Source organism: Ailuropoda melanoleuca, chromosome 10 (assembly GCF_002007445.2).
Source record: "Ailuropoda melanoleuca isolate Jingjing chromosome 10, ASM200744v2, whole genome shotgun sequence".
Classification (NCBI taxonomy): domain Eukaryota; kingdom Metazoa; phylum Chordata; class Mammalia; order Carnivora; family Ursidae; genus Ailuropoda; species Ailuropoda melanoleuca.
In genome coordinates this window covers 100,377,678-100,401,368 of record NC_048227.1, presented here as the reverse complement: position 1 = coordinate 100,401,368, position 23,691 = coordinate 100,377,678, and the positions used below count along the sequence as shown (strand labels likewise).

The 23,691-nt window shown below is 44.0% G+C and overlaps 1 protein-coding gene across 13 annotated transcripts in view; it reads right to left on the bottom strand.

Moving 5' to 3' along the window:
* The window catches only part of ZDHHC14 (zinc finger DHHC-type palmitoyltransferase 14), a 301,170-nt gene that overhangs the window by 101,734 nt on the left and 175,745 nt on the right, over window positions 1-23,691 (bottom strand). For 12 of the 13 annotated variants that reach the window (XM_034669376.1, XM_011219573.3, XM_034669381.1 and 9 more), the window contains one exon: window positions 12,913-13,071. The exons of the other annotated variant lie outside the window; for it this stretch is intronic. In XM_034669376.1, coding sequence (XP_034525267.1) covers window positions 12,913-13,071 — 159 coding nt within the window. The remainder of the gene's footprint in view (window positions 1-12,912; window positions 13,072-23,691) is intronic. 13 annotated transcript variants of the gene reach the window in all.

Here is a 23,691-nt window from a genome sequence, read left to right as displayed (position 1 = left end):
AGAACATATAGAACCACCCCCTAAAGTAAAAAGCCCTACATAAATGTATGACGGTATCATAAAAATCAAAGAGCTATTTTAGTATACGTTGTTTCTGTGTATTCATTTCCCTTTCTTAGTAAAAAATAAAATAATCTCATTTTCACAGGCACATTAGTAATTTTTTACATTACTAATTTATTTTATTTTTTAAAGATTTATTCATTTATATGAGAGAGAGCGAGAGAGCATGCATGTGGGCAAGCAGGGCGTGGGGCAGAGGGAGAGGGAGACAGACTCCCCACTGAGTGGGGAGCCAGATGCAGGGCTTGATCCCACAACCCTGAGGTTATGACCTGAGCTGAAATCAAGAGTTGGCCGCTTAACCGACTGAGCCACCTAGGCGCCCTGCTTACTAATTTTTAAATAAATGATTCTTCTTCCCCTTTTCCCAATTTAATATTTCCATGTCAGTTAGTCTTTTATTTAACATGTTTTTCAACCTTTTGAAAATAAAATAAAACTTAACGTATTCTAACAAACCAAATTATTTTCATAGCTTTTTCTTTTTAATGTACAAACTTGTACTAAGCTTTCAAAACAAAAGCACACAGGTTACTGGTCACTATCTAAGTGTCCAGCCTTTAACAGCTCAGTCCTGTACGACTGCTACTGACAGTGGGTGGAATTTTGTGAAACATCCATCGTTTAACACCCAACAGCTAGCAGCTGGATCAGCTGATCGGCCACAGATATGTTGGAAGAAGAAACTTCATGGCTGGTGATGTATATTTTATCCTTGGCCTCCCTAACTCCCAAATCCATTGCTAGAGGACAATTTCAATCCTAGGCAACTCAAGAAAACAACAGATTGTTGGACTGTAAGACATTGTATATTGTAAAAAGATGAACAGACACACAGCCTTAGAAAGTGACTGGTCCTCAGTCTTCGAGTCTCCCTGCAGGTGACAGATTGGATAATTTCAGCAAATACCCACTTTCCTCCCTCTTGAGGTGGAGTATCCTTCCCTGCCCCACTGACAGATCATGGTCATGGTCATCCACCTTGCTTGGCCAACGGAAGCTTAGCAGATGCCCTGTAAGCAGAGGCCTTAAGAGATACTGCTCGCTTTGGCGCCCTATCACGCAGTCCAATGAGCCACACTGGGAGGAGAACATGCCCCTGCTAGCTGCAGTCCCTTTAGCCCGCGTCCTCAGAATCAAATTGGAGGAGAAGAGTCACCCTCATCAATGCCTGGAGCCAAGCCCAGCCAGTTCCCAGCACTGCCCCACGACTCACAGGCACATGAGAAAGAGAAGTGCTATTTGTTAAAAGCCATGGAGATTTTGGAGGGTGTTTGTCATACAGCATCACGGGATCGTAGCTAACTAATACATCTCATCAACTCACTTTACACTATGTGAGATTAGTCCTCCTAAGGCCAGATTTTGATAAACTCCATTTCCTGTTCCAGCATTACGTGCTAGTGGCTAAGTCTGGACGGCATCCAGGCTTTAGGGAGGCTGCCATCTAATTTTTCCAGATTTTCCTTCCATCTCATCCCTTTGTGAGAATTTGTCTAAAATGACCATCCTAAGGTCAGGCTAGATATCCTGAGTGCTATAAACTTGTCAAATATTCTTTATGGAGTTAGTGAACTTTTCATACATAGGCAGAAAACTTCTCAAGGGCAGGAGGCCTGTCTTGTACTTCTTTGTGCTCTCTTTCCATGTAATAAACAATCTGCTGCTGGAGGCCAGGTCCGATTCTAGGCCACTCAAGTCAACAGAGGGTTATTATGAATACATACTTCGGGATTTGCTGTAAATGCCTGCATTACTTCCACCCTTGTTGGCAAACCGTGTCTACACCTACCTCAGACACCCAGAGAAAAGGTGGCCCTAAGGGGAGCTGGAGGAGAAATATAGCCTTATTGATGAGTTTTCAATACTTCCAATTCATGGCTTCCAGCAGGCTTCAAAAGATGGCAGCTACTTATTAATATTAAAATTTCAAGGTGGCAAAACACCTTAGCAGTTACGCTTCAGAAGTGGCTGCCTCCCGTAGGAAGTCTCACTGTTGGCCTCTTCTCTGTGAGAGATGAGCAATTCCTAAGTCTTCCACATGGCCCGACCTCTAGGTGGGAACCCTGCCTGATCCCGTGGCTCTCAACCTTGACTGTGACTAAGAACCCCTTGGGAACGGTGCTAAAATGCAGACTCCCGGGCCCACGTAGTCCATCTTAAGGCCTTTATATGTACTTACATGTACTTACACCTGTAACAAATATGTTTTGAAGTAGATTCTTCTGCAAGATGAAAGACTTTGTAGAGTTCCATTTTATTTTGGTTATTGCCTCAAAAGCCCCTCTAGACCCCCAATGTTAATGTTGTTTTTAATGGGGAGAGCATGTTGGGAAAGAGATTGGCAGGGAAGAGGCTGGCTACTCGGCTGGAACAAGAGGGTGGCTCCAAGCTGCAGGGTGAAGCCTCCACAGAAGACTGTGCAGAACCAAGGGAAGAGCGGGGGCCAGCCGGGGACCAGGAGATGGGGAGGGGGTGTGATGTACAGGAAATGAGAGCTGGCAGGAAGAGACAGGGCAAACAGGGTGGAGGCAACCAGAAATGGTTTTCATCTGACGCAAGACGAGGTGAAAAGGCTTCCAGGAAAGAATGTCATCTTACTGTCAAGTGAGTCAGGAAGGTTACTTGGAATTCTGTCATCTGTCACTTGAGCTAATAACACTGAACCACTCCTAATGAGTGACTTAATTAAAACCCCCCTCTTTCTGAAAAAGGGCTTGAGCTTCTTATAAGCAAACCAGGAATAAGTTAGTGCCAAAAATACACACCCCGAGGTCTTATTTACATTTCTCAGAGGTGGGTAAATTTGGCTCTGAACTTCTGATATGACTAAAACCTTTTATGAACACATGGCAGTGTTCTGCACAGCCGTGGACTGAATTCCGGCTCTCTCCCCAGTCCAGCAAAGTGTGAGTTACATCACAAGGATGGGAACAGTCCCTGACGTTCTCTTCATTTCGCAAGCCCCCTTAAACCCTCGGGCCACTACAATAGATGATCCATGCAAACAAAAACCTCCAAGTTTGTTTTCAGCTAAAAGATCTCATGACTGTATGTATTCACTTTGAATCAGAGGTAGGCACACAATTATCGGAAGCATGCAGGAACTTTCCATGGTCCATGAAGGGGAGAAGGTGAAAACAGGACTGGCGGCTTGGCTCCAAAAGGATTAAGGAGATTGTTTGATACAGTTTGAGGTTTAGTTACAGGACCTGTTGCTTCAACCAAAAAGGACAAAACTCTGGACACTAAGAAAAAACTGACAGGCGAACAGGAAGGGGCTAGATGTCCCAAGGAGCAGGAGAACCCAGCCCATGTGCCACTGCAGAAAGCTCAGAGGCAGCCCCCGCAGGAGTCATAGAGTTAACAGCTCCCCCGGATCTCAGGAGATTGGCCTTTTGGACTGCTTTCAAGCATCCTTGCAAATCTCCGAGCCTCTGTCCTACTGTCTGGTCTGCCCAGTATGTCAACCCGCTGGGTCTCCTGCCCCCGCTGCAATGCAGTAATCCCCTACTTACGCTGTACGACTTGGCATAAGGACCCCTGCACTGTGAAGTCTGGGCTCCTGAAGACCCCTCCCCATGTCACTTGCCATACTCCACTGTATTGGTGACCTCTGCCTTCCTTGCCAGGCGGTGAGACCCTTCTGAACAAGGACTGTGCATTCTGATGATCACTTTAGAGATTTGGAAAATTTAGAAATGATAATGAAGAAATCGTTCACACACATATGCACACGTGTAGGGGGGCCCTCGAGTCACTTTCTGCACCTGGGCTGTGGGTCAGGGACATGCTTCAGACTTCATGATATCTAATGGCACAGGTCTCCTTGCATTGTTCTTTTCCCACAGTGTTATTGGTTATAATGGCTAGCTTATTCTTTTGATTGAACTGTACAATTATTTTATCTTGTCCCCCACCTCAAATCGGTTAAATTTATAAAGAAGTTTGTGGAGAGAATGTATCTTGATTTCAGTTGTGATTCCTAACTAATATATGGCCACCTACTTTGTTTATTTATTTATTTATTTTATTTTTATTATGTTAGTCACCATACAGTACATCCCTAGTTTTTGATGTAAAGTTCCATGACTCATTACTTGCGTATAACACCCAGTGCACCATGCAATACGTGCCCTCCTTACTACCCATCACCGGCCTATCCTATTCCCCCACCCCCCTCCCCTCTGAAGCCCTCAGTTTGTTTCCCAGAGTCCATAGTCTCTCATGGTTCATTCCCCCTTCTGTTTACCCCTCCCTTTCTTCTTCCCTTTCTTCTCCTACCGATCTTCCTACTTCTTATGTTCCATAAATGAGTGAAACCATATGATAATTGTCCTTCTCTGCTTGACTTATTTCGTTTAGCATTATCTCCTCCAGTCCCGTCCATGTTGCAGCGAATGTTGAGAAATCATTCTTTTTGATGGCTGAGTAATATTCCATTGTATATATGGACCACATCTTCTTAATCCAGTCATCTGTTGAAGGGCATCTCAGCTCCTTCCACGATGTAGCTATTGTGGACAATGCTGCTATGAACATTGGGGTGCATATGGCCCTTCTCTTCACTACGTCTGTATATTTGGGGTAAACACCCAGTAGTGCAATGGCTGGGTCATAGGGTAGCTCAATTGGCCACTTACTTTAATGTTTTGATTTGGTAACTAAGAACCCTACCGAATTTAAATCACTACTTCTAACATTTGCTGGTACTAGCTTTAATGTTATTGTTGGTCTTCTTGTCATCTACAATGAAGGGATAATTTTGCCTGCTCCTTTTTGATAGTTCGTATTTATTTTTTCTCATCCCTCTGCATTAGTTAGAAAAAGCCAGAAAAATGTTAAATGCTAGCAATGATAGTGAGCATCCTAATCTGTTTTTCACTTTAATGTAAAACAACTGCAGTGTTTTGCCATAAAGAAAATATCAGCTTTTTTCATCTTTACAACAATCATATTAAAGGAAATTCTTTTTTATTAGTTTTCTATAACTGCCTAGCGATTTGTACATTTAAACAACATCCCTCTTGGTCCCCCACCCCCCATTTTACTCTGTTTTTATGAGTATGGCTTTTCTAGATTCTACATATAAATGGTATCATACACAATTTGTCTTTGTCTGACTTATTTCACTTAGCGCAATGTCCTCGAGATACAACCATGTTGATGCAAATGACAGGATTTCCTTCTTTCTTGTGGATGAATAATATTCCATTGTATGTGTACACCACCATCTTTACCCATTCATCCGTTGATAGGCACTTAGATTGTTTCCATTTCTTGGCTATTGTGAATGCTGCTGCAATGAGCATGGGACTACAGATGTCTCTTCAAAATGCAGTGGCTTTAAACAACACAAATCTAGTGTCTTCACATTTTAGTGAGTAAGGAGCTTGGCTTGGGGTCTCCCAAGGCTGAGATCAAGATGAAGGTGGGGGGTGCAGGCACCATTGGATTTGGGTGCTCTTCCTTCCAAGCCTAGTGCAGTTGACAGGATTCATTTCTTTCTCACCTTTTCCACATGATCCCCTTCATCTTCAAGCCAACCATGCAGGTTGAATCCTTCCCCCACTTGGAATCTCTGTTGTTTGCTCTGAAGGGCTCTTGTCATTACACTGGGCCCACCTGGATAATCCAGGATAATACCCATTACTTGAAGACAATTAATTAGTAACCTTACTGACATCTGCAAAACCTCTTCGTCATGTGAGTTGACCTAACTATGGGAGTAATACCATGGTATGGAGATCACAGGGCCCAAATTCTGCCTACCAGACCTCCCAATTTTGGTTTACCACATTTTAGAGTTAGAAATGGGTGCCAAATTTTATTAAATCTCTTTTTATTATCTATTATCATGATCATATACTTTTTGGGCTTTGACCTATTGATACAGTAAGAGGTTTATTAATATTTTAAAAATTGCATTCCTGGAATATGCCCTTCTATGTCAAAATGAGGAATTCTCTTATACTCTCTCTAGTATTGCTAGATTAAATTTGCTATGTTATCATGTTGACTTTTATATACATTTATTAATGAGAATCTTCTTTTTTTCATGTTGTTTTTGTCAGAGTTTAGTGTTAGGTTTATGCTATCCTGGTGAAATGAACTGAAAAGCTCTTCAAGCTGCTCTAAGATCTGAAATGCTATTCAGAGCACTGGGAATAAGATTGTTTCATTCTAACATCTTTCTTGGGTGATTCTTTAGTAAATTATTCAGTTTTTCATTATTAGTAGTCTATTTAAGTTTCCACTCATCCTTTGACTCATTTCCCACAAAATCATGTTTCACTGAGATTTTCAAAGCAATAGCGTAGAGTTATATAATATGCAAACTAATGTAGTTATTTTCTAGTAACTAAAAAACTCACCTATATTTGTCTTATTTGAATCTGTTATTTCTACTTTCTTGTTATTCTCTCTTTCTGTCTTACCAGAAGTTGATCTTTCTGTTGTTTATTTTCCAAAGAATTAGAGGTGGTATCATATTTATTCTTCTGTATTCTAGATCATTAATCATTTTCTTCCTGTTTTTCTTAAGTTTATTTTGCTATTCTTTTTCTATCTTCTTGAGATGGACGCTATGTTGGTTTTTTTGTTTCTAAATTCAGTTTTGTTTTTTGTACTAGATTTTTAAAAACTTTTTGTTTTATTGGCCATTCACCATCTAAGTAAACTTTCTGTTTTGGGGAGAATCCCAAAATAGGTGGGAGGCAGGACCCCACCCTCCCACCCCCATTATAGAAGCTGAAAGTGGGTAACCTCCCCCACCTTCCTAGCTTCTTGGGTGTGGAAGCAAAACAGGCCCAGGTGCTCTCATCCAGATGTCTGAACCCAGAGTCCTTGCAGACGGACAGAGTCACAGTTTTAAGCTGCTGGCAGCAGCAGAATTAGAACTCGGTGGTGGTGTAACAAGCATTTTGCTCGTGGTGCTTGTGCCTCCCCTGACATCCTATTGCTGTAGTGACTATTTGCACTAGTCACTCAGCCTTCCCTGGCTCTTCCTGGTTTCTGCGCCTGGTTCTCAGGCTTCTCCTTCATTCCTATGAGCTACCTGACAGCTTTCCAAATAATTCCTTTTCTGCTTAGGTCAACTATTTTGTGTGTTTAAAATTTAGAATTCTAACCAGCATACAGTTTTCTTTTGCATGTTTCTTATTGTCACTTTCTAACTATTCCAAATCTGTGATTTTGAGGTTTGTGTTTGAAGTTTAAAATGTTTTTTAAAAAAATACCACAATTGGTCAAGTTTGTATATTTATCTCTTTGTGATTGACTTCTAGTTTTACTGTTGTGCCATCAGATATTATGATCTGTGCAATATCTGGTTTTAGAAAGTGAGGAATTTTTTGTGGCCTAGTATGATTGTTTTTTGTAAATATTCCACACATAGTTAAAAAAAAAGGTAAGTACACTTTGTAGAAACAAAGTTCAGCATATATTTATTAATTATATATTAGAATTCTTTATTTCCTTACTTGTATTTTACTTATCCAAACCACCAAAATTAGAAGTATGCAATTGTTTCTCATTAGCATTATGTTTATACCAAATGATCCTTGCTTCTCTAACATTTTTTACTTTATATATTTTGATGCAATGTTATCTGGTACATATCTGTTGATGACTAAATTATTAATTGTACTCTTTACCAGTGTAAAATTACTCTCTTTGGCTTATGCCACATAATAAATATATGATTTCTATCTTGAATTCTCCTTAATCTGTTCTTAGTAATGATCTTTGAGGACTGTTTTTTACTCTGATGCATCTAGCTACTAGCACAGGGTCTGACACATAGGTGCTTATTAAATGTGACTGAAAAGAAAAGATACTTGAAACTGGGAGGGGGGTACAGTAAAGCCCTGTTTGTTCTGGTTCTTGGGAGGATACAAATACCAGTTCTTTCCATTCCCCTCAAATGATACACTTTCCTATGGGAAATTAATAGCCCTCTCACCATACCTTATAGTTATAAAGACATTCCAGAATGCAACTCCACACCAGAAGGCAGCTGCAATTCCAAATCTCAGATATTCTAAACCTCAATACTGAGCACAACCGCAAAGCAGTAACTCTAATGAGTGAGCTCTAATGTACAGGGAGTGTACACAACAGACAAGATATCAGCAGTTGAGCTCAGAAAACCACATCACAGAGGAAGCAGCTGGATCAAGGGGAAGAAGACACTGTGGGCTAAGAAGGGGAGTGTGTAGTACTTCCAGGAGAAAAAGGGCACAGCAAAAAAAGAGGCAGGGGAATGAGAAAGGGAGTATATAAGGATTTTTAAAGATGGTGGTAGAGTCCTACCAAAAACAAGAGTCACTGAACACCAAGTCCCTGTGGAGGGCCTCTGGAGGTTCTTTGTGCCACCTACACCAGAACTAACAGACGAGGTCCGAACAAAATGGGACTAGGGCACCCCTTGTGTGAGGAAAGAGGCTGGAAGTGCTGAGCCCTCCCCAGGGGCCGATATAGCCTGAGGGCCTCACATGCCCTGTTCTTTGTCCTCACAGCACTTCCAGATATGGCACCGCGTAAGCACAGAGGGTGCTCCTTGCCCACACAGGGCAGCAGGTCTGGGACCCAGGGGCTGCTGCCTCCAAAGGCCACCTCTGGACCGCAGGCTAAGCTGCCTTCGGGCTGGTCAGAGCTAGACAAACTCCTGGTACAGCAGGCTTACAAAGGCTCGCATGTGCCATCTCATTGTTTAGCAAGCTCAACTTAGTCCACGGTGTGTGATCAAACTACTTTCAAGTAAGTCCCTTTTAATTACAGGTCTAGATTGTATTCAGAATACCTAATTCCGGTGAAAGCTGCTGGCTATTGTGACAGGAGACCAGAGACCACCAAGGGACAGACTTCCCTGAAATGTGGAGCAGACTCACTTGGGGCTCTGGGATGTACACAGTGAGTTTGACAGGACCTCCCAAGCACGCAGTTTGCTTTCCAGCACCTTCAGTTAGTCTCACCTTAAGAATGATCTGAGGGATCCTGAGGATCAGAGAGAGTGGAAGGGGCTCCACAGCCCCAGAGGTTGGTCATTTAAAAATATTGTATAACTTCAAAGATTGCCTGGGTTAACAAATAAGCCGAAATACCCCATTCGATATGTGCAGAAACAATTGATGGCAACAGAGAAAAAGAACTAGAGAGAAGACCGAGAAAGGCTCTGAGAGAAAGAGGTAAACAGGGACAAAGCCAGAGGGGTGGGGGGAAATATTCACTTCCAGGACCGCAGGTCACCTAAAGCACACCAGATTACAGGAAAACAAGGTGAGTCCTACCACTCTGTGAAGATGAACCTTGTCCTGTGCAGTCGTTTGGGAGCGTTATGGCAGCATGTCCCTGTCACCCATGATAACACTGATGGCAAGCACTCACTGAGCCCCCAGCGTGCACCAGGTCTATATGGCGCCCCTGCCGGATAGTATCTCACGTAATCCTTAAAAGAAACCTATGAGGTAGTGCTAGGGTCATCCCATTTTGCATATGTGGTAACAGTTGGGGATAGTCAGATAACCTACCCAGGTACTAATACCATCCGATGACAGGACCTGAGTCCAGTCCTGGGTCTTGTGCATTAGAGCCACATTGCCAACCACCAGGCTCTGCTAACCCGTTCTATATTTGCACCAGAGTCTGGTCTCCACGAAAGCTTTTCCCTCAGTCCCCTACCAGTTTGCTCTCTTTTCAAACTTATTCAACAAAGAAAAATACTCTTCTGAACTGCCTGGGAAACTGCATTTTTCCTCTCTCCTCTCCCAGTGTAAAGCGACATTTAGTTGTGTACGTAGGAAGAACCAACCCAAACCCATTCATTACAAGGGAAGGGAAGCCGCATGTGCTAAACCCTGGCTTTCTGCACATCATTGTACATTTCTCCCTGGCTGCAAAAAGTATAATGATTTCAATGAAAACTTTCTACCTAAAAATAAAATCATGGCAAACTCTGCAATTACACTTCTCAGTTGGACATTTGCTTTCCACTCTATTTTCCCGAATGCAGAAGAAGGTCCAATTTGCTGGTCTGTTAATAGGTCACCCCAAAGGCCCAAATGTAGCATAATGAACTGGAAAACTAAAGCTATGTAGGTTTGAATCACTATGTGGTTATTCCAGGAGTGCTGTGAGTAGCTTTATTTTAAATCAGCTGTATGCTACTTATCTCACCTGCCATTCGTACACTGGGGCCCTGATCAAGGTTTGCCAAACTCCAGCCCCAGGTCCACAGATGCTGTTTAGAGGCAGATGCTGGCAATGTGCCCTTTGGTCAGTTTTCCTCCTCTTGAGGCCACTCCCAAACTTTCCCCCTTTCTTGCCTCTCCCTTTGTGGTTCTGAGTCTCCCAATTATAGGACACCACCATGCTTATTTGGGGAGTGCTGGATTGCTACCATGACTTGGATTTATCAGAAAGGTTGCAGAAGGGCTCCTAGACACTATCGACTGGAGGATCTTATTTTCTCAGATGGTAGTTTCCATAAGACATTGTGGTATCATAAACAGTTATCCTCGAGGAGAAGTACACCATTAACTGGGGTTGATTTATAATTTTGGTAAGGGGATTTTACATCTAATTCATCAGCGTTCTTTAAGGAACATGTATGTACACCTCCGGGTGTTCGAGGGAATAAATACGATTACATGAGCTTTTAGAAAGTGTTTTACAATAATCCGAAGAGAATTTTAAAACATGATGAGCTGGGAAGAAAGCTTTATCATGATTAGGAGTCTAGCCTAGAGAAAGAAACAGAAGATTGAGACCGGTTGATATAAGTGGAACGGTCAGATGTCTAGGAATAGGTAAACATTTTTATAAATAATAAAGAGAAGGAGGTGCCCAGTAAACTCTTTGGGTTTGTAGATATCAACTCCTACGTATAAATGCCTAGTGGCATAAGTCACTAGACCTCCAGGAGAAGACATGCAAAGTAACAGAAGAGCTTTTGTGAAAAATGTAAGTTACATCATACAATATTCCATCATATAATATTCCATCATGTAATATCAAAATTACGACCCAAGCAAGGGTCTTGAGAATCCCTACAGGTTATTCCCTGAAGACATTGAAGCCACTGCAATGCTTTGACTTAAAAGCCTCCTCAAGATGGCCACTGGGGCTGAAGTCACCAGGAAGCCTACCAGAAATCTAACAAAGACTGTCATGTATCCTTGTGGAAACCCTTGTCTGCCCCGACATAGAGGACCAGGTGTGATTTTGGTCATCACATCCACAGAGGGCTACAGTAGATCAAGAAATCAAACAGAGAAATCCAATCAAAAATATCAAGGAAGCAGCAGTAAGAACAGAATAGCAACAATAATTACAGATATAACAATAACATTTGCTCTATACCAGGCACTATGCCAAGGCACTCTTCTGGGCACTATTCCTTATATGGATCCATTTAACCCCTCAATCATCCCATGAAGTGGTTACTGTTACCAACCCCATTGTACAGATGGGAAAACCAAGGCATAGAGAGTTTAAGTAGCTTGTTGATGCTAGTATTTGCACCCAGGCCATCCAGTGCCAGATTTCCGGCTCTACGACTCAGGCTACTTGCAAAATGGGAAAAGACTGAATGAAATTTCATGCTGTCCTGCTTGGGTGGCAAGGCTAAAAGTAATTTATCTAAGTTAATAAAACCAAGACAAGGTCTCACGGGGAAAGCAGAGACTTTCTACCAAATTGTAGATTTTTTAAGTTAGGATGAAGTAATTTTCAGATAAATAAGAGGAAAACAGTTTTGCACAGCAGAAGTGCATTGTAACATTTTATTTTCCTCAAGAATAGAGACTACAAATCCTAACAGACTCGGAAAGAGTGTTGGCCATTGATGGTGTGTTACTGAGGTAAACAAGGTTGGGTCTGAGCTAATAGAGGATTCCTGTGCCTAACACCCAGAATTATCCGTGGTCATTTCTATTAGAGGCAGACCATGGGACTGGAGAAATATGGGTCTTTCCCAGTGGGCAGAACCTTTGTGTAACCCACCCTTCCTGTGACTTGGGCCTTCTACCATCTCCTTGCCAGCTTCATCTCTAAGAAGCTTCAGACCAGAGAAAAAGATGGTCTGTGGGTGTGGCTAGCAGCTCGCAGTCTGAAGTGACAGGAAGTGCTTGCCAAGTAATTCCAAGGGGCTGAGACCCATGTCAGCTGTAAAAATCCTGTGCTGGGCCAATGGTGCATAACTGTAGAGACACGTCTTACCACAGAGGACATCTGTGCTACCCATTCCCTCTGCCTGTTTCTCTAGTCTGTCCTGGAGAAAGCAAGCAGACAGAGAGGGATGGTCTTGGTGGTCTCTGGAAGAGCAAGATCCTAACTGTAGGCCCGGAAGTCTCCGGCCTCTGCCTCTTTTCCTCTCCTCGGGATTCAAGGGGCCTCCAGCTCCCCTACCAAGTGCCGCTCTGAACAGCTGGGAGAACTGCACAAAGCACATCTGGCTACATTTGGGCAATGGAGGGACCTCGGGGCGACATGGTTTTATTGGCAGTGCCTGCTGACCTGGCAGCTCCAGGCAACAAAGCATCCCCACTCTGGAGCGTGCGCTCCGGGAGGAGAAGGCCTAGGGCGCTGTACCGGGAGTGGAGGTGTCGGAAGATGGAAAAAGGAAAAACAGAGATTTGGTAACACCAGGCTTGGTGAATGGGATCAGCGGCAGGAGGCACTTGAAATATTAACTAGTATTGAGTTGTTCAGTTCCGGAGGGTTAAAGAGACACACATGCTGACCCTCTTTAGCACAGTCTTCTCCAAGGAAATCAGCCATCCCATTAGCTACAGACATTTCACCACCCGCGTGAGAGGCGTAACAGAGGCAATGTCGGTGGCTACTCACCTACGCAGTTATCGCAAAGGCTACAATGAGAGGCACGAGGGGGCCGGAAAATCTTGCAGGTGAAACAATATTTAAGTTTCACAGTCTGGCCATTGATGATGACTTCTTTGGTTCTGGGAGGTGGGCGGTACCCCCCTGAACTGGTGCCGTTTGCGATATCTGTGGAGAAAAATAAAAAAGAACACACGCCCTTTAACACAGTCACTTGGCCTCTGCAGTCTATCGCACCTAGGAGGGAGGCCTGGAGGGAGTCTGCATTTCTAAGGGCAGTGGCCACACTTGGCCTTGGGACACCTCTGCCTTTCTGGGAGGCACCTGCTGCCCCACAGCCTTCCCGCTCCTTGCCAGGGCTCAGGCTGCCTGGACTATTTCACACAGGTGGGAGCGGCCACGTGACTGAGCTCTGGCCAATGGGGTTCGAGTACACATGACCAGGCCAGCCAATGGGTACCTCCCCATGGAACCCCACCCACCCTCTCCCCTCCAGGGAGGTGCTCCTGGGAACCAGAGACTGGGGACCCTGGGTGACTGCGCAGAGCAGAGCTGCCCCTCTGACCTCTTCATCTTCCATACTGTTACATGGACACTGAATTCCCACAGTGTTAAACTGCTGAAGGTCTGGGCTTTATTTGTTATAGCAGCTAGTGTTGCCCTAATTAATATAGCAGGTGATACTGATACCAAGATCTTTCTCTGATGGCTCATTCCAAATATACCTTAAGAATTTCCCATCTTGCACATTGGGTTCCTCAAAAATACCAGGTATTGGATGGAGGGAATATAATATTAATTATANTTACATTATATATAATGCTATATTTATAATATATATTATATATATTATATAATATACCTTTAAATGTATATTTATACATAATATATGTATAAATTATGTATTTATACATAAATATATGTATAATATACATATTACATATAATTATATATATGAATATATTTAAATGCATATTTTAAAAATAATTTCCATATTTTATTGTCTGACCAGCATCTTTCATTATCTTTTAGAACCAGTTTTTTAAATGTTGAAGAAAATACAAATATGTATATTTTTTAAAGTTTCATTTTATCTTACAATCTGGTTCTTGTCTCTGAGTTCACATTAGAATCACCCAGGAGCTTTTAAAGTTCCCCTAAGGCATGGACCCTGCCCCAGACCCATTAAACCAGAATCACCCCCAGGGTGATTCTAATGTGTGGCAGGGTGGAGAACCCCTGCTCCACAGGAAGATAAAACATGGGAGTTTTATTCTCATTTAGACCTCTCCCAGCCCTGTGAGGCCTGCCAGAAAGAATTTGGGGCAGCTAGCTGTGCAGCCAAGAGCAGGAGGCCACGGGGGATGAATAGCAAGAATATCTAAGGGCTTCGGCAGAGACTCTGCAGCCAATAAACAGGCAGGGCAGACCCTAGGGGCTAGAGGAAATCTTGGGAAACTTCATGGTGTTCTCAAAACAGAGCCCGTAGCATTAAACGTAGCTGTCCCTTTTAATTCATACACACTGAAACTACACACGATCAGACAGCAACAGTTGCAACATTTGGTAAATTTGCCAAGTGGTAGCGGTGAGTCTCATCACCCACTGAGGCCCCACAAACAACCTGGGCAGGAGCTATGGGAAGAGCTTCCAAAACTACTGATCTTTCCTTCCTACCCTCAGAGAGTCTGATTTCATTGGCGGGGTATAGTCTGGCATCAGGGTGGTAAAAACTCCCCAGGTATGGTGGTATCTGCCACACTGCACCCTCTGCCTGCACCCCTGCGTGGACAGAATCCACCATGAATGCATCATGACATCAGGGGCCCCTTACCCTTCACCCCAATGTCCTTATAAGAGGAGGACTGAGGCCTGAAAATCTGCCCCAGACCTTTGGCCTAAGTGTTAGTATTTGTGAAAATACCAGCCCCAGTGGTAGGGCAAGCATTTTGAGCGGTTAGCAGCCATTTTCTATTCATGGAATATTAAAGTTCTCCAAGCATTGTTATGGAAGGAGAGGACAGAGAGTTCAGGAACACCTGAGGGAGAGACAGAGGTGGGAGGGCAGGGAAACGGGAAGAGTAAGGAGCAGCCCTCTGCTCTACCCCTTGGCTGAGGACAACCCTTCTACTTAGAATAATTAAACAGCCGTGGAGCCATCCCAAGGACCCCGGGTGGCCTTGCCAAGCAGGATACCCTCTCTTGGTATGTGTCCCACCTGCCCGGCCCCCCACTGGCTGCCCTATCAAACATCTCAACGGATTCTGTAATAAGGAGAAAACAAAGAGACGACATGGCTGTGTACTTCCGTAAGCATCTGGGTAAAAATAACTTGCTTTGAATACATCAAAGATAAGGTCAGCTCTCCAGACACCTGCCAACTGGGTGCCACCGAGGCCTCAATTAATTATGACTTGGTACCTCACTGGCCTTATGTCAGCCATGAAATCTGTATCAATTCAGCTCTTGCAAACACAGGCAGAAAAACTAGAAAGCCAGATACAGGTTTAAAAATAATAATCCAATCAATAATATTTGTGTTAATTTAATCAAAAAGTTTAAAAACTGAATTGTCAAGGACAGTGTTTTAAAAAGCAGGGATGACACACTCATTCACACTAGAACCACTTAAAAATCCTGGTCTGAGTAGCAGTGACTTGGGAAAGGATCTGCTCGCACTTCTTAAGACAAACTAGGGAACCTGTAGTTCCCAAGTACTTTTTGGAAAGATTAAAACTTTGATACAATGTGAACTGAAGGCTAGAATTCAACAGACAAGGTCAACTGAAGCTTAAGACTTAAGCTAAACCCCAAAACTCTTGACTAAATATCTGGAGAGCTTTTTATGTAAAAGAAATTGAAAAATCAGAAGACCTAGATTCAGGGCCCAGCTGTGCCATCAATAACTGACTGAAGGTCCACAGAACTAAAGAAAAAAAAAGTCAACTGACATTTAGGACATATGGTTGACCCTTGAACAATGTTGGGGTTGGGGGGCTGACCCCTTGCATAGTTGAAAATCCAAGTATAACTTCTGACTCCTCCAAAACTTAATTACTAATAGCCTATTGTTGACCAGAAGCCTTACCAATAACATAAAGGTGATGAATATATATTTGGTATATTATATGCATTACATACTGTATTCTTACAATCAAGGAAGCCAAAGAAAAGAAAATGTTATTAAGAAAATCATAAAGAAGAGAAAATACATTTACAATACTGTTCTGCATTTATCGAAAAAAAAAAAAAAACGCACGGATAAGTGGTCCCACGTAGTTCAAATCCACATTGCTCATGGGTCCGCCGCATTGACTCTAAGCCAAATACCACGCCAGAGGCCGTGGGAGCCCCATACATGAACAAACACAGATATGGGTCCCAAGGGCTCTCCTGGCCACTCTGGCCACCCCATTCCCTCAGCCAGCTTATCAGACGCCAGTCTCACAACCACCTCAGGGCCTCCCATGGGGCACACATGGTCCTCCATGCACCTGACCTTCTCTTGCCATTCAGTCTTAGAGAGAGCCCGTGCTCAAAGCCTCCTTGCGCCCCCTGAACAGATGATGCTCTTTCCTACTTCCAGGCACGGTGCCTTCTCCCGTTGGGCCTCCTTTTCCAGCTCTCTGCGTAGATACCCGTCATCCTTAAAGGACCAGTTCAAGTTTCTCTTTGTAAGCTGAGCTCTTTCCTCCTTTGGAGTCCTACCGTGCAGTTCATGTATGTATATAGGATGTTCAATCGGTAGATGGTGTTGTGCTAGCAGGGGCCAGTCCTGTGCTGGGAGCAGGGGGAGACTCGTTCTCTGCTGGTGGTCCTCACAGGTTGGATGGAAGACCTGGGACCTCGCTAGGGGAACCAGTACAAGGATCTGCTTTCGTGTCTTCCCCCAGATGCTGCTGGAGGGCCGGGACTGCGCCTTACCCACTTGCATGTTCCCAGGGTCCAGCAGAGCTTCTAGCACACAGTAGGTCCTCAAGGCGCATGCCATCTGGAAGGCCAATAGTTCTGGCAGGTGGGCCCGTAAGATGCCTGGATGCCCAGGACTGGTGTCCTCCAGCACTCACTGTCAGCGGTCCACTGCCCTTAGTCCTCGGAGCCAGTGACTCTTCCCTCCCTGGGGATGCCTCTCTCAAGATCTCCCTGAGGCTGTTGCTCCTCTTAAATGTGTCCCTAGCTGCTGCTGGTCCAGAGGCCCATCTCCCACAGCTTGTCTGCACCACCAGAGAGGGCCAGGCAACATGGCGCTTGCACACCAACAGCTTCCAGGCGTGCCTGCGTCCAGGGTAGATGTGAATACTAGGGCCTTGACATCCAGGGCTTCAAATACCCACCTGAGCACAAAGGAAGTTTCTCCTCAACATTCAGACTGACACCAACGGCTGGTCATAAAATCTGTTCCTCGTCCCTGGCGACGACGAGCCCCCGTGGCCCACCCCACGTCACAGGTCACAGGGGGTGCTGTCCCTGGTTGAACCCTCGATCACTCTGTTTTTGGTTTGGGGTTTTGTTGTTGGCAACAATTGTGCCTCCGCTTCTTTGGGCTGCTCTCTGTGGCGTAAGTACAGCCGTTGCAAAAAGAGTAACTGAGGTCTGCAATAGCTAATGGACGAAGGACACTAGAACTTGGGGGGATAACCCTCTAACAGTACTTCAAGTTTATATGAGTCCGTATTTCTTAAGGACATGTTTATATGCATTTTGAAAGAGAACTTAAAAGCCTGACATGGTCTTTTTCTTCATAAAGTCGCCCCCGCCCCCTGCAAATGTCGGTAGCTGTGAGTGTGGAGGCAGAAACAGTGACAGATCCCCACCTGGCAGGAACCTCACAATCAGCAAAGGAAGAGGGGGTCTGCGGAGAGGGGGAGAGGGAGGGGGTGCCGTGTGCGCAGTGTGAGTCCAGGGACACGAAGTTTTTCACTCAGAGAGGAGACCCGGGCTCAGCAGAGGTCTTAAGTAAGTTGTTTGCTAACACACGCCTATTTCAAAGCCATTCTCCGAATCAGTCCTGTTCTTTTCTTGAAAGAATAATAAATAGGGCACTCACCTCCCGAGAGACCCACTTGTCTACCATCTCATTTATTCCTGCTCCAAATTCAGGGAGAAAATTGTTGAACTTTTAAAACCGTTGAGCTTCACCATATAAAGTAACTGAACTCTGCTTTTTTAAAATGCAGAGGGAATGGGGTGCCTGGGTGGCTCCACTGGCTAAGCGGTCGACTTTTGATTTCAGCTCAGGTCATGATCGCAGGGTCATGAGATCGAGCCCAGCCTCGGGCTCTGTGCGTAGTGGGGAGTCTGCTTGAGATTCTCTCCTTCTCCCTCTGCTCCTCCCCCTGTTCACCTGCTCTCTCTCACTCTCTCTCTATATATAATAAATAAATGAAATTTTTAAAAAAACGCAAAGGGAAAAATCCAGACTCACAAAAGATGTACATTAAGATTCTTTTCCTTTACTGAAAGGATTTGAAACACTGGGATTCCTGGATGCATTGACGTTTCATAGACGATTGACCGCCACTGTCAGTGTCCTCCAGAGAGGGGGGGGGTCTCTATTAATAAATGTGTAACTGGGATGAAGGTAAAGCTTCTCCGCACTGGGATACAAGTCGCAGGGGAAGTGCAATTTGCTTTATACGCAGGCCTTCACGATTCTGTCCCTGCATGAGCTGAGGGCAGCTGTTGGATCTAATACATCTGAAATGTCATAAGGCTCATTTCATTGGCGCTCTGCAGCCTCTGGGACACAGACTACCGAACCTCGAGATGGTTATCTACCCTGAAGGAAGATGGCTAAGAGCCAATTAACACAGCCTCTTGGCCAACTGTCTGTAAGCTTCCAAGACCATAGTAAGATATTAAAATGATTAGATCTTAGACAACTCAACTATTAAAGCGTTAGTGGGGAAAGTAGAGCAAATCCTCATCTGTCCATAGACATTGGTTAGGTTTCCACTCGAGGGTAAAATGTGGATATTTTCTCACCAATATACTGGATGGCAGTAGCTTTGCCTCTGTAAATGCTTAGGTAAGAAGGTGCGTTTGAGGGCTCGTGAAGGGGTGTTGGTCTCCAGCCCTCTCCCTCCCGTCGGAAGCTCTGCTCTGTCAGTTTGTCTTAAACGTTTATCTTCAAGGACTAAAACTGATGCCTGAGGTGAGGCTCAAGCAGGCAGAGTTTCAAACCCAAGCCACACAGGGGGGCAGGCGAGTCCCCTCTGCTCCATGGGGACATCTCAAGTAGGAGCAGAGAGGGCCTGCAAAGCCGGGAGCAAGAGAACAAGGAAAGCAGAAGTGGGGAACCCATGGGCAAGTGTGGGTCCCACATGGGACGGAAGGGGATCCTTTTTCTCACGGAGTCTCACGCCCTTCCTGGCGGTCCTGCCTTTGTGAACAAAGCAGGGCGTGCAAGGTTTGCTGTGGGGATTGGGGCTGCTGTGAACCGCTCAGGAGGAGGAATGGAAAGGGACAGGCAGGACACTTTCTGGTTCTGAGGGGGAGTGATTCATATGCACTCTTCCCACTCACAGATGTCCCCCACGCCCCTCACAGCACTGTAAGAGGTGGAAGTTGGGGGGACAACGAAAGGGCAGCAGCGGGCAGTGGCAGGCTAAGAAGGGGAAATGGTGAGTGCGGACAACAAACCCAGGCTGATGGAGCAGCTCAGGCTGGATCTCGCCTCTCCTGAATGCGCAGCTGGGTTTGGTCATAGGAGGTCACCTCGCTTAGAAACCACAAAGGCTTTGGACTTACTCCGGACTTGGTCTCATAGGATGGATCTCCCTTAGGAGAGAACTTGGTCAAGGAAAAAGCATCTGTCAGATGAGAACTGTAACATACTCTTCAGCCCCACAGGAACGTGACCACTTAAGGCTCTAACCAGGAACTGAGGAAAACACAATGCAATACTGGTAGAGAATTGGGCAAAGCCACCTTTCTCTGTGTGCTTCATAGAAAGTAGAAAAAGGAAGCGTCAGAGAACGAGCTTCATGTGCTACTCGGGGCTAGCTTCACGCATTCATTCACTATTCTTGTCAAATATTTATTAGGCCCTGACTGCGTGCTACACAGTCTTCCAGGTGCTCTGGATACAGTGGTGAATACGTTAAGTCCTCTGTCATTTTGTGGCTTACGCTCTAGGGAGGGCAGATAAACCCAAAGTACGGACTTTTAAACGTACAAACAAATCACATTCAGTAATATATCTTACACTTGGCTGATGATCAACGTCACCTAGGGCAGCGATTCTCAACCAGGGGTGATGTCGTGCCCTAGGGAAAATCTGGCCACAGTCAAAAATGTCTGAAGACGTTTTCGGTTGTCAGAAGCAGGAGGGGATGCTATTGGCATCGAGTAAGTACGGCCCAGGGATGCTGCTGAACATCACACAATACACAGGGCAGCCCGCACAGCAAAGAATCACCCAGCCCAAGACAGCAATGGTGCTGAGGATGTGGAAGCCTGGCCCGGGGCTTTGCTACTCCAAGTGTGTTCCGTGGACCGGCAATAGCAGCGTCACCAGGAAGCTTGCTAGAAATGAATAATGCCACCGGGAGCAAGATGCAGGGGACAGTTTGAGAAGCTCGGCCCAGAAGCAAACACTCCTTAGCAAGCAGGACAAAAGCCCGGAAAGTCCCTAGATGAACTCTTTCAGGTACTATGACAAGCACCACCTGTGAGTGAAGGTTTGCTCATTTGGGAGCCTTTTAAAATGCAAAGATTCCTTAGTCCTGAAGATTCTTAGGTCCACAGGGGGTAGAGCCCAAGAATCAGCAAGTTTAGAAAAGCTCCCTGTGGACATCTGATGAAGAGGCTTGGGATGCATAGGACAGCTGAACTCTCAGCCTGGGTCTCTGTATCACTAGCTGGAGAATCGCAGCAGTTGGCCCAGGGACGCTAGAGAGAGAGATGTGTGCCTTATTTTATTTCATTTTATTTTTTTGGATGTGTGCCATTTATAAAGATGCTAACGTTACCCGGAGAGCTGATTTTATCTAGTTAATGATGGAAAATGGAAAGTCGGCCTAGTGAAACTGCCAGGCCAGGTTTTCAAATGGTGCGTTTTTGTTGCATTTATAACAGTGTAACTTTTTGTTCAAAGACAATCTTAAAAGAACCTGAATATTCAAAATGGGCAAGAAGGAAGTGGCTCTGGTTTACATGGATGGGCCCAGCTTGTTTCATGCCCTGGTTCCAGGGGACACAGTTTGAAAAAGACAACAGCTATTTTAGGTAAGTAGGGCCCTGTTAAATTAAATGTCATTAAAGGAGAGATTTTGCCCACATTTGTATGCGCTCACAGAGTTAAGGAGATGGCTATGAGCGTGACTTTTAACTGTGACCGCTGAGTGGTAAACATCATTCTTCACTCTGTCGCAAAAATAATCCCATGAGTATAAGCCCCAATATTCCTAAAAATAGTTCTGGAACATTCCTAAAAATGTTCCAGAAAATGGGAACACAGAATGGCACTGGTGAGAGAAGTGTGATTTTTTTTTTTTTTAATCTGGTGGAGAAAACAGGCCTCGGTTTCTCCACATTTAAACTAGGATACCTTGAGCACCCATAGTTCAGGGCTATTGTAATTCATTGAAAGACCTTGAACTGTCAGGTGCTATGATGTTCACAGCTATTAAAGTTTCTCTTTTTGGGGGCCTGACCAGGTCCTCTAGAGATATATCTATCTATCTCACTAACTAATGCAATTAAAAACAGAAGAAAAAGAAAGTGCTTAGTAGCTATGACCTCTTTAGTTTGACTGAGTTAATCCAAAACATGCTTCTAGCAAAACGAAAATTAATGACTCTTATTTTTTGCCATACTTATTTTTCCACATGGATGTCAAAACCTTGACCTTAAATGCAAAAGAAATAAAGGTCAGTTTGTCCTTGCAAAGTTTTAATTTCTCTCAATTTTTTGGTCAAAGTTCTCTGAGCACACACACACCAAACTGCTGTGCTGTGTATATGAAAATCAATTCTTTCACTGAAGGCCAAGCTAGAAGTATCTGTGCGCGTTTCTACTCCATGGGGCACAGTCTCTGCACCGTCAGAAGCTACTAAATATTGTACAACGTAGAGCTCAGTCTGGGTTGTCAGTGTTTGGAATATTCTACGACAAGGAGGTGAAAACAAGGTAAAAACTGGGCACTGGGGGCGCCTGGGTGGCTCAGTCGGTTAAGTGTCTGCCTTTGGCTTACGTCATGATCCTGGGGTCCTGGGATCGAGTCCTGCATCAGGCTCCCTGCTCAGCGGGGAGTCTACCTCTCCCTCTCCCTCTGCTGCTTCCCCTGCTTGTGCTCTCTCTCTCTGTCGAGTAAATAAAATCTTAAAAAATCCCAAAAAACCTGGGCACTGGATACCATGTGAGAGCAGGGCTGTACTTCCTCATTATCATGAGGAAAATCTGACATGCTTTTTTTGAGGTTTGAGTGGCATTAATATGAGGGCATTAGCAAGGACCAGCTTCTATCTCATTCTGTACAGCAATGTTATAAGATTTTATCTTTAGCACTGAGAAAAAGAGAATTAAGGATGCCCCTGCAGAACTATGGATGCTATCTATAAATGCACTGTGTGCTTCAACGGAAAAAGTGCCCATCTATGGTGGTTCTATACTGTTTTCTCTTTTGCCTCTCATCAATACTGATTGGTAAAATTCATAAGAATTTCAATGAAATCACTAGTATAAATCTATATCTGGGTATCTATGTATCTATCTAAATGTTAAAACCCACATATATATATATATAATATCAGCAATAACCAGTTGGAAACTATAAAGGGATAAAATCCCATTTACTTCAGAAAAAGTAATCACAAGACTCTAGGAATAAACCTAACCCAAAAAATAGTTGCTGGGTTTCAAATGCAGAACCCTAGAAAACAAAATTGAGACTTTAAGGAGGTTTTGGAAAAACACGGAGGAGGGGCACCTGGGTGGCTCGGTAGGTTAAGCGTCTGCCTTTGGCTCAGGTCATGATCCCAGGGTTCGGGCCCTGCCTTGGGCTCTCTGCTCACCAGGAAGCCTGCTTCTCTCTCTCCCTCTGCCTGCAGCTCCCCCTGCTTGTGCTTTGTCAAATAAATAAATAAAATCTTAAGAAAAAAGAAAAAAGAAAAACATGGAGGAGCATTCCACATCCTGGAGTGCAAGATTCTGTATTTTAAACATGTCAATTCTCACCAGATCACTTTATGCATCTATTATAATGCCAATCAAAATTCCAATATGATTTGGGGAAATTCTGACAAACTGGAAAAATGATTCTAAGTTTCATCTGGAAGAATAAAATGGTGAGAATATTTGCAAAGCAAAAACAACAACAACAATAACAACAACAACAAAATGAGGGGAAATAATTGTCCCAGGAAAAAAGTGAAACATTGAAATAGAACAGAACCTTCCCAAAGAGATGCAAATTCTGTAAGATTCGGTATTAGATAAATGCTGCTTTTCAAATCAGTGGAGAAAGCAAGGGTTATTCAATAAATGGAAATGGGATAAATAGCTAATCATTTAGAAGGAAAAAACCCAAAAGTTAGAACCATATCTCGTATCTTATACCAAAATATGTAAACGTAAAACATAAAAGAATTAGAAAAATGAGCATAAACTTAAGAGTCTGGGTGCAGGGAAGTGCTTTCTAAACATGACAAGGCAGCATACATAAAGAAAAGATAGACAGCTCTGACTATACAAAAATTTGAACAACTATATGTCAAAAACTCCTAAAATGCAAATGATAGAGTAGAAATATAGTTACACACATAACAAAGAGTAGTATCTTTAAAG